This window comes from Erythrolamprus reginae, chromosome 2 (genome assembly GCF_031021105.1).
Source record: "Erythrolamprus reginae isolate rEryReg1 chromosome 2, rEryReg1.hap1, whole genome shotgun sequence".
NCBI classification, from domain to species: Eukaryota; Metazoa; Chordata; class Lepidosauria; order Squamata; family Dipsadidae; genus Erythrolamprus; species Erythrolamprus reginae.
This window is the reverse complement of record NC_091951.1, coordinates 105067491-105079301: the sequence shown is the minus strand read 5'-3', so window position 1 is coordinate 105079301 and position 11811 is coordinate 105067491. Positions and strand designations below refer to the sequence as shown.

The 11811-nt window shown below is 41.7% G+C and overlaps 1 protein-coding gene across 3 annotated transcripts in view; it reads left to right on the top strand.

Moving 5' to 3' along the window:
• Positions 1-3294: 3294 nt before the first annotated feature.
• Positions 3295-11811, top strand: part of LARP1 (La ribonucleoprotein 1, translational regulator) — a 111241-nt gene continuing 102724 nt past the window's right edge. Inside the window, exon 1 of one of the 3 annotated variants that reach the window (XM_070739016.1) lies at positions 3295-4058. In XM_070739016.1, coding sequence (XP_070595117.1) covers positions 3569-4058 — 490 coding nt within the window. In that variant the 5' untranslated portion in view covers positions 3295-3568. Of the gene's footprint in view, positions 4059-6966; positions 7009-11811 lie in introns of those variants that run through there. The other 2 variants (XM_070739017.1, XM_070739018.1) reach the window with 2 other exon arrangements.

Sequence of the window (11811 nt, the reverse complement as noted above, 5' to 3'; positions counted from 1 at the left end):
AATCCCATCCTTTTATATTTTTACGGATTTTTTATTTTTGTTTATTTTTATTTTTACGAAAAAGGACGCGGCAGCGGCGCCACAAGCAAAGTGAGGTCCTTTCACGTGAACATACTTTTTTTTTTTTTTAACATGAAAAGACCTCCCTTTGAAGGAGCTGGGGAATCCCTCCCATGATTCCGGGGGCGGAGCTTTGATGTCACGAAATGCAGCAGCCCACCTGGTTTTGTGCAGACCCCAGTGTGCACATGTATCACGAATCCAGGAAGTGATCACTTTGGCGTCCTCAGCAACCTGCCGTTGTACATGACGTCAAAGCTCCGCCCCCAGAATCTCTTCGTGGGAGGGATTCCCCAGCTCCTTTTGTGCCTCCCTCCCAGCCTCCCGACCGGCTGACAGCTCTCCGGTGTTCGCCTTCCTCCGCCGCCACCGGTGTCCGGCTCCTCCTCCTCTTTTCAGCAGATGACAACCGGGCGGTGGCTTTCGCAGTGTTCGGCACAAACACCGAGCTAAATCATGAATTTTTTTAAAAAATCGGGTTCGGGTCCAGCATGCCAAACACCACAAAATTTGGTACGGACCCGAATTGTGCGAGTTCGGTTCGCCCAACACTAATGGTTATATAACTTGGGAGGAGAGGGAGTTGGGAAAACCTGATTTACATAAACATATTTTTGTCCTGAGGAGTACATTCAGCCAGTTAAGCATGTGCTTAGAAAGTGGCATGGCATACAGCTGTTACATACTGCACTATGTACTGTACTAGTATGTAAACAATGGCACTAACAAGCTCTGTCAACTATTTTTTTCTGACCACACTGGTATCTTCCTATCAGACAGGTCTAACACATCTTTAGCAGACTTTTTAAAAATGTTTTAAAAGGATTTTCTCCCCTATCTCCTCTATTATTCTCCCCATCCCCATTATGTATGAAACTTATCATCCATTGTTTTAGAGAGAAGTCAAGGAACTGTAATGATTGGGAATATAAATAAAAATAACAAGATAAGAATGCGAAAGTTAGGCTGGTGTATGACTTAAGCTAGATGGATAGCACTTAAACTCGGGAGCCAGAAAAGGCAATAATTGAGAGGGGAAATTTCCTACCTCAGCTACAACACTCTAGTTTTAGATTTTCTGACTTAATTCTTTGTTTATATTAAGAAACCAAGAGGTATTAAGAGAGAAAAAAATGGTTTGAGTTAGAGCAAAGGGATTAGCACTATAATTCTTCCTTTTCTGTCTGTGGTCATGTCTCCACTTGCACCTAAATGTAGCATAATCATTCCTTTCCAACTTTTCATCTCCTGCCCATCTATAAAACACTTAAATAATTGCTATCTGTTCTGTGCTAAAGTGCTATTTCCCCCTTTATTCAATACTCTCCGTTGATAGTGTAGCTTCAAAATCAGTAATGTCCACAGAAAGGTGTGCCCAAAATCTGCAAAATAGCTGGTGGCTACTATTGTTCTGCCAAAATAATCACAAGGATAAGCTAAATATTTCCTCAAGCTATGGCTGAATAATATTCTTCTAGACAGGGTTCTGATGTTCCTGAAATCTGTTGGAGTCACTCTCTCAGATTAGGTGTCATGGCTCCATGTGCTCCTACCATCATTGTGACCAGTTGATTTTTGCTTTCCAAATCCTCTCTAGTTTCTACTTTTTTGTCTTACTCTTGGCTTTCTGGTGTTGCTGTAACTTGGCACTGCTATATTTATCACCACCACTGTCTTCTTGTCCTTGGCTGTTACCACTTTGTCTGGCTGATTGGCCAGCGCCTGCCTGTCTATATGGATCTTGAGGTCTGAGGACTGTAGTTGTTATTTTCCATAACTTCCTGTGGAATCATCCCTTTGGACTTGGGAGGTCTACTCCATACAATTCAGGTATTGGCTGCAACTGCAGTTGTTTTCCATGTGTTTTTCAATCCAGAACGTAATGTTTAGTTAGTCTAGTTGAAACTGTGAGAGTAGTAGCTACTTTTTCTCTACCATATGTTGAGATATTGGGTAACTAGCTATTTTTCAGTGAGTGTGGATGTAGGTCTCCTGGCCACCCATAGGTTCCTCATATATCTCCTCTCATTGGGTCCACTTTTATAGTAGCATCTCATCATTTCTATATTAATTTGCTGTATCCATATGTGGTTTGTCCAGAAGCTAGGTTATCATCAGATTGTCCTAGATCCCCCAAATCTGATGCAGCTTTTGTTAATCCGGGGGGGGGGGGTGCCCAAGGATCACTAATGATATGATGGGTACCAGCCAGGATTTGAACCTCCATTTCCCTGATCAAAGACTGCTGCTCTAATCAGTATGCTTAGCTGTCAGATACACATCAGAAAGCCATTGCTACCAACAGATTAGAGTCCTGTAGGATATCAAGCCATGGAAAGTGCTCATAGAAAATGGAAATCCAAAAAACGTCTCACTGTCCTCCTAAGAATCTTATATACAGATCAGGAAGCCACAGTAAAGACCTAAGTGAGGCAAGGCTTTATCTAAAGGCAATGCAACACAAAGAGTTAAAAACGTTGGGTTACAAGCTGGGAAAACCAGCTTCCAGCAATGAACTGTGAACTAAGTTTGTGTCAATCACATATCTCACTTTAAGTTACTTTACAGATGAAGAATCGGCACCTACTTGATGCCATTCAGACAAATAAACAATCCGACCTCAAAACAGATAAATGAAGGAAAATGAAAACCTCTCACCCCTAACGACACGTGTCCATTAAGCGCCTTTACATGAAAACTTCCGGGAAGAAGGACGTTACCCTTTAACAATAACAACAAATTCAGTGGAACTTACTTTCAAGTTAAACAGGTTTATTCAGTTGCACAATAGTCCTGATTTTGGTTATTTGGGGGGGAGGGAAGGAACCCCCATTAATTACAGTTCAAAACGGAAAGAAAATGAGTTCTTCCGGAGACAACAGGTTCCCAAACCTTCCGGGCGGTGAATCTGGAAAGCGGGCTACCTCCGCCAGAAAACCACGCTTCGACTCAGGCCTTCGGCGTGAAACTTCGGCGCCCTCCCGAGCTCTGCCCCTTTAAGAAAGCGTCTCTTCTCGCTAAATTGTATCAGGCGCGCGCGCACGCGCGCGGCCTCCTCCGTGCTCGAGCCAGTGGCCTTTCCCCCTTTCCTCCCACCCTCCCTTTGCGAGGCGCGCTCGCGGCCGAGACGAGCGTGCACGCTCTCTCGGCTTTTCTAAGGCGGAGCTGGCTGAGGGGGCGCGCGCTCTCGCTGGCCAGTCGCGTGGTCTCCTTGCTTCTCCATATTGCTGCGGCGGCATCAAGAAGAGACGGGGGAGGGGGGACGTCGGGGTTGGGTTTCCAGGGTGGGGGGAGGCAGCCGGCGGCTCGACCCCCCATCGCTTTGCGTGCAGGCTTTACCTGAGCAGAGAATTAGCGGAGGAAACAAACAAAAAAAAAGGAGCGGGGGGGAACGGTTGGACTCGGTGAGGCGGTTCTGGAAAGGGGGAGTCGGCAAAGTTTGGGGCGGGCGCGTGTTGTCCGGGAGAGCCTGGAGGCGGGCGAACGAGGAGGCTCTGCGGGGGTGCAGATGGCTACCCAGGTGGAAGCTCTACTGCCCGCCAACCCGCTCCTGCCTGCCGAGGAACACGGGCTGGTGATCAAGAAGCCTCAAGAGAAGGGCGAGCACCTCATGCACCAAGGAGAGAAGGCCAACGCCGATGAGGGCAAGGGGGGCGGCCCCGACAGCTGCAGCAAGGAAGAAGGCGGCGGCCTCGGCAACGTGGGAGACCATCTGCGCCGAAACGGGGCCCTGCTGAAGCCCCCCAGCATCAAGCAGCAGAAGGAGGACAGTAACCACCAGGAGAAGGAGAACCTGCTCCAGCAAAGGAGCGGTGGCATAATAGAATCGAACCGACTGCCCGGAGAAGCCAGCAGCAGCAGTAGCGGCGGCGAGGAAGGCGGCGAGCAGGGAGGAGTTGGCCGCAAGGAATTCATCGAGGCCCCTCCACCCAAGGTGAACCCTTGGACTAAAAACGCCCCGGCGGCGTTAGTCACTCTCAATGGACAGTCACCTCCAGGTGGGTAGGTAGGATGAGTCCTTTGGCGCGGCCGAGGTTGGCGGGGCGGATATGTGTTTGTGGGGGGAGGGCGTTGTGGGGGTGATGGGGCTTATTCTGATACGGCAAGCGGGAGCCAGTCATTCGAGGTGGGGAGTCCTCCCTCTGCAATATGGTGACATGCTCGGTCTCTCTCCCTCTCCCCCCTTAATAGAACTCCACCCTGTCTTTGTCCATGTACGCCCACCCGGTGCTACTTTCACCCGGCACCTCGGTGAGCCTTTTGGCAAAAAATCCCCCGGGTAATGGAGGTTGTTGAAAGCCTTCCACGAGGACCATTCAAAACCGCGCGTGAAACAGATCGGTGGTGGCAAAACGCGCCCCGCGAACTGTTCCCCCCCCCCTCCAAACAAACCCCTTCTCCCTCTCCGCGTGCTCGGTGGGGATTTGCTTTTCCCTTGTTAAAGTTGCGGCCGGGGCTGGATGGTGGTGAGTCTACTACCACATTCCCTTCCTTTCAGTTCCGGCCGAACTCCCGGGATTGCGATATACTGTAGATCGGATTTGCAAACGGTCGAACGAGCTTGGGAGCAGGAGAAGCCCACGCGCCGCTTCCTTTTCCTAAATAGGCCTAGTTGTATAGCGCGGGTGCTGGGTTGAAGTCTAAGAATATCTGGCGGTGAATGTGTAACGCAGTATATAAAGTAAGACATGGCCGAGGTCTTTGGCGTGAATGGAGGGGAGGCAGTGGGGGGGGGAATAAAGGGTGGTAACCGGAGCCACCTTTTATCCTGGGCAACGAGGACTTTAAAAAATGCATGCCGATATTAAAACAAAAACCCGCAACCCATCGGCGTTTAGATTTCCTTGAATTGTGTGTGTGGTGGGGAGAAGCGCCGAGCTACTGAGATCTGGACCCCCCCCCACCCCGTCCCTCGAAACGGAGGAAGGCGGCATCCGAAGCGCGTGTAGCCGAGGAGGGCACACCGACTGCTGACTAAAGCGATGCCGAGGCGGCGGCGGCGGTGGGTCATGCGGCTCAAACCGGGGCGGGGCACTGGGAAAAAGTGCTGCATTTCGAAGGTTCCATGGCGTGGTTGCGGCGTTTGTTAGGCCCCAGCGCAAACGTGCCTCTGGCGACGGTTTGAGCGCTCCGTCGCCCAAACGCCTCGCCGCCCAATGGCTAGGCGTGTGTGTCTTATGTCTGCTTGTGTGTCGCCCATTCGGCGTTTCCTCCCTTTCCCAGCATTCCACTGCAGTAAAGGCAACGTGGTTTTTCTTTGGGTTGCGAGCATGTGATTTTCCTGAACTCGCTCAGAAGCCTTGCTTTAAAAAAAAACACCTCCCCCTTTCCGGCTGCGTCGTAAAGGCCCTCTGGTTTTATTTTTTTAAAGCTTTGGGCTCTTGGGGGGGGGGGGAGCTGCCTTAAAAGCTCCTTCGGATATCTGTCGCGACTTGTAGCGATAACGAAGCTACGCCTAAGACCGAAGGCAGAAAAATAGGCCTCTCTGCACCTGTATGGTTCCTGTCATGTACTGCCATTTATGAAAAGGGCGCTTCCCCTCACGCCTAACTTGGTGCACACCGATGGTGCAAGAAGGTCCCTAAAGTATGTGGGGCAAAGGTCTTTCAAATGTCCACGTGTGCTTATTCCTTTCTACTGTAGTTTATTGAGTGCAGATGGGCTTTTATTGTTGCAGTAGCAGGCATTTAGACCTTCAGTTTCCTCGCTGAAATGTGATCTAACGTTTATCCTGGGAGGAGAAAAAAAAGAATCGTTCGTTTCCTTAACTAAATTGACTTTGGGGATGACAACTTTGTCTCCCTCGTGTAATGTATATAGCATTAACAAAATTAAAAACAGTACTGCTTTGTTGGGACAAAACTGGAAAGCTATGTGGTACATTTTCTTTGCAAACATATGGCTTCAAGTAAGATAAAAGATTTAATATAACTATAGGTTGGTAATTACAATTTTGAAATCTGATTTTGTCGACTTTTTGAGTAGAGAGTAAAGGGCTATTCAGCAGACAATTTGTCAAACCCTCAGTGTAGTTTAAATAGCTTGTGAATATTGATTATTGTTTATTGATGAATGTATGCATATGTAGTCTAATATGAATTATTCAGTTTCATGGGTGCATAGATTGCCCACCATCAGGGTTCTCCCTCTGAAATTGGAGAAAATACATTTGCCTTTTATAACATAACAACATAGCACAGTGTGAAAATGACTTAAAAATTACAGTAATCTGTGTACTTAAGTGTTCATCTGTAAAGTAAAATTGGGAGAAATGTGATAGTACTGAGGCAGTTTAATTTGTTCATTAGAACAAGAGAACCAGGTTCAGGTTGAACCCAAGCCATGGAAACTAGATAATTCACTTTTGAGTTCCACCTACCTCATAGGGTTGCTGTTTGCAGAGATAAAATGGAGATCTCCAAAATAGGTTTTTGTAGTTTTTGAAGGAAAGGCAGAAAAGCAAATAAAGTAGACTGCTCTGTAACCTGTTTATATGAACACAGAGATAGGAGATAACTCGGCCTATTGAGCAATTCATGTAAATGTTGGCTTTAATTGGAAATACTGTAGTTTTAGTTTGATCTCTCCTTTATTTTTTTAATGCTCCTGCCTGTTTTCTCCACAACAACCCTGTAAAATGAGTAGGCTTGAAAGAGAGTAATGGCCCAAAGTCATTCAGTTGGCTTTTGCCTCTAAAAGAGGATTAAAACTCATAGTCTCCTGATTTTTAACTCAGCATCTGTTCCTGCAACAAATATTTAAGTTCTTTGTGGGCATTTTTGTTGAAAAGTACATGTTGCTGATTATAAGAGCGCATAGTTAAAACAAAGTGCACTATTATTTATAAATACTATTTCTCATAAATAAGAAATATATGTTTCCTTTTTTTTCTTTATGCCAGGTTCTTTGGGATTCTATAAGCAAAATCTGAAGAAATTTTCTTTCCAGGTATATTCTAGATTTGATTAGGCTTCAAACTTTTAAACTCATAAAAGGTGATTCATAATGGAAACCTGTTCTGTCATCACTGTTACTGTCAGTTTATGTACCCATAATAGTTATATACTCTTGGATAGTTACAGCAATACACTTTTCTTATTCCTTTCCTTCTTTGTCTGATACAGAGTACTCCCAGTACAGCTAATTTAATAATAAAGAGAAAAGAAACATGGGTGTGCTCATACATTCCCAGATTGGATTAAGCAATTGCAGATTACCAGCATGGATTAAGTGGATTGAATTGATGCAGCTAACCAGAACTGGTTTTTTTTAAAGCTTGCTATGTTACGCTATTTATTTGCTAAAGATGTACATAGGCAAATGTGATGGGAACATTTATATTTGTGTGATACTCAATACCAAAGGTGTTTATTACTTAAGAGTTTATTGTTACATTACAAATAATAATAATAATAATAATAATAATAATAATAATAATAATTTATTAGATTTGTATGCCACCCCTCTCTGAAGACTCGGGCCGAAAAAATGTGTATGTGTGTTATTAGAAGGCATCCAATAATGAAATTTTATTTTAGATGAGAAAATGTTTATCAAAGTGGATTGTTGATAAAGGGAGATCCGAGCTAAATGGGATATCTATTGTTTAGATGCAATGTTCTAATAGAGTACTGTAAAGTAGTGCAAGTGGTGATAGGGATCTTCTAGATCCATTCCGTTACTGCAACATTTGACAGATGGCCATCAAGCCTTCATTTAAATACTTGCAGTGAAGGAAAGTTTCCTACCTCCTTAGGCAGTTTGATTTTGTTGAAATTAAGAAATTAAAATATGATACAGTAGATGTTTATTCAGTGTCTTTCAGAAGAACTGAAGTCACCTAAGGGGAAAATTTATCTTGAGATCTCCTTGATCATCTATTCTTAATGCCTTCAGTAGCTGCATTAATACAAGTGTGTATAAAAACTGCTTAATTTCTTACTACATGCGACAAAAGACTTTAATCAAGGCCCTGCTTAATTTCAACAACATTGTTGCTTCATTCTTAAAATATGCCGTTTCATGTTTTATACTGTATACTAAATCTTGTAATTCTTTGACTAGGAGTATCAATACTGTGTAGATTCAGCCAATTAAAGAAACTCTGACTAAATATAATTGATGTACTATCTCGTATCTAGTAAAACAACACCAAACCATGGTTTGATGCTGCAATTAAAAGCTTTGTGTGCACGTCTTTATATTTTCCCTTTGGTGATTTATTCAGTATAATTTCCTCTTAAATCTAATGTCCCTGTTAATACAAAGTTAGAAACTAATGAATATTAGGAAAGAATGAGTTTCCTAAAAGCCAGTGTGATATAGTAGTCAGAGTACTTATTTAGAAGTGGGTTAGAAACCAGATTCAGGTTCCATTCACTTAAATTCATCTGTCCCTTATCTTAAAACAAACATTTTTTTTAAAAGTTCTATTTATGTAGTTACTTACCAAGCACATCTAAATTATATTAAAATAATCAGAATATCTCTACAATCCTCAAGGCATGTCCCAACTTTTGAGCACCTCTAATGTTTGGAAATTGAAAGTTGAAAAACTAGAGCAGTGATGGCGAACCTTTTTTCCCTCAGATGCCGAAAGAGCATGGGGACGTGCTATCATGCATGCATGAGTGCCCAAATCCATAATTCAATGCCCGGAGAAAGCGAAAATAGCTTCCCCCACCCTCCGGAGGCCCTCTGGAGGCTGGAGACAACCTGTTTCCCAACTTCTGGTGGGCCCAGTAGGCTCTTGTTTCACCCTCCCCAGGCTCCAAAGGCTTCTTTGGAGCTGGGGGAAGGGTAAACACGCCCCCCCTAGGCTCTCTGGAAGCCAAAAACGCCCTCCCAGAGCCTCTGTGCAAGCCATGGACACTGAGCTAGGGCAACAACTCGCGTGCCAGCAGATAAGGCTCTGTGTGCCATCTGTGGCATCCGTGCCATAGGTTTGCCATTACTGCCCTAGAGATTGCCTGACTTATGAAAATAACACAGGTAGGCTTTGATTTACAAACACAATTGTGCCCAAAATTTCCATTTGTTTAGTTAATTGGGCTCCATTTTATGACCTTTTTCGCCATAGTTGTTAAGCGAATCATGTAGCTGTTAATTACCTTGGCTTCCCCCATTGTCAGAAGTCAGCTGGAAAGGTTATAAGTGGTGATGACATGACTAAAAGACATTGCAATTGTCATAAGTGCACACCAATTGTCAAGTGCCCCAAGTTTGGCAATGGCCCTAAGTGTGAAAACAGGTCATAAGGCACTTTTCAGTGAAACTTGTTACTTGTTGCTTGTATTCTTAAGATTTTTATTAATATTGATTGTTTCTTCATTGCTTATTTGATCCCTATGATAATCATTAAGTGTTATGCTTCATGATTCTTGACAAATGTATATTTTCGTTAATGTACACTGAGAGCACATGCACCAAAGATAAATTCATTGTGTGTCCAATCACACTTGGCCAATAAAGAATTCTATTCTATTCTATTCTAGTTGTAACTTTAAACAACGACTAAACATGGTTAAATCAAGGACTACCTATATTGGAGCTGGAGGATGAAGAGAAACTTCGTAGATTATCTGATGTAACTGGAGAAAAGACTGGATATTGAACATCTGGTTTTTTTTAATTTCCCAAGCATTCGGGTTTTTTTCCTGATATCATGGCACAGTCTCCAGTTGTTGCACTCTGAGCTTGGTTAGCCTAGCACTGATAATGTTACCTAGTTTTCTTCAAGACAAAAACCAATTCTGAGCTGCAGATATTTTCCTTTATTGGAAATGTAGTTGCTTCAATTTCTAACTCCTACCTCAATTTTGAAAGATAAGTAACAATATCATAGCATTGTCATTTGCTGAATTCTCTATTAGAGTGCTGAAAAATATTCTAAGATTGGAACAAAATAATGCTGAGGCATTTTGTTTCATGTTTAAATTATCCAGTGTTCTGCTGTTTTTCTTTGAAGAAAAAAACCCTTTTAAACCTATGAATAGAATAATAAAACAACAGGTTGTTAGTGATGGGAGTGAATTGAAGGAAAGAAAGAAAGATGGGATTGATAAGAGGTAACATATACTGCTGCCTGCCTGGTATGTAAATTTATTTCTGTTTTTAAATTATTTAATTTAGGGGAAATTCATAGGTTCTAATGCATGAATTATACTTTCAGGAGTTGAAGCAATTTTTAGGCAAGTTGCCAAATGTGTAAAAATAAATACCTATTGTGCTTGTGCATTAAGAAGAAGCTTTAGAAGTAATAGCCAGAAAAGTCTCTTTCACTCTTAGGTTACTGATTATGAGCTATTTGTATCTGTTGTTGCTGGGATTAGCTGTTTGTGCAGTAGGGATGTTTAAAACATTTAATTCCTTTTAAGGAGTCATATTTAGGCTAGTTTTTCTTCAAGCTAGGTGATAAATATCATTATATCATTTAGCATGTACTATTCCAGCTACTAGCAGAAAGTAGGGGAATGAGATTGTTCACATTATTTTAATGATGGAACACTGAAAATATTTTGAATGATGTTTTGCTAGAATAGAACCCTTTTGGAATGTACTGATTGAGGATTTTGTTTCAAGTTTGGAACTAACCATTTCATTCTCCTCATATTTGTTAACTGCAGTTTCATCTACTTTTGGTACAATGAAGATGATGCTTCTGAAAAAAATAGTTTTATATTATTATTATTTTAATGGTTATTTTCTAAGTAAACTTTTTTCCCCTTAGGATCAGATATACATCAAAATTTGGAGTGATTCCCATTGAATTTTTAATATGTTGCTATTTTTGCAAAGGCTTTTGAGATATGTAAAAAACTGATAATACCTGTTTTACATTTTTCTTAGTTCTTTTATTAAATATAAAAGTATATATTTAAATTATTGAGTAACGTTTAGTCTTCTGGAATATATGAGTAAGAGTATATAATAAAAAAGAATATATAATAAATAAATATGCTTCTTCCTAATTGATCCATGAAATGCTTATAACAATATTCTAATTTAAGCTTAATTTGTTTTGAATGAGTTGATTTTTAATGCAATCAACAGAAAGAATAAAATTGTTTAATATTTGACACAAGTTCAGATCAAATGTTATTTCTCTTCCATATTTCCCTTTCAGATTAATTTTAGATATTTTCTTTGGGCATTGTTTGTGAAAATTGAATAAAGTAATATTAAATGAAAAGATTAATAGAGTATTTATTAGCTTATTTATTTAATTCAACTTCTGTGCTGCCCAATCCCAAAGGACTCAGGGTGGCTTATAACTCTATAAATTACAAAAACAATAAAAAGTCAAATATAGAATCTAAACTATAAAACCTTAATCAGAAGCCATAAAAACTGACCTGTCAACATGCGTACATGACATTCATACAATTTGGCCATGATAGTTGTTGATTCATAGCCCTCAGGCCTGCAGGCAAAGCCAGGTCTTCGTGGCCTTACAGAAAGCCAATAGGGTGGGAGCAGTATGGATGGGGGGTGTTGGGTGTTGATTCCATAGAGCCAGGGTGGCAACAGAGAAGGCTCTTCCCAACAGCCCCACCAACCTGGGCGGGTGTGTGTGTGTATTTTTTTCAAATTATACATTTGAAATAATCTCTTAATTTACACCCTTCTATTTCTGTTGTATTATTTTATTTTAGAGTAAAACTGGTTTAACATTTGTATGTCAAGTTTAATATGAATATAAAACTGATAATAATGTGATTGCAGCTGGTATATTAAAGTTGTGATTCTTAT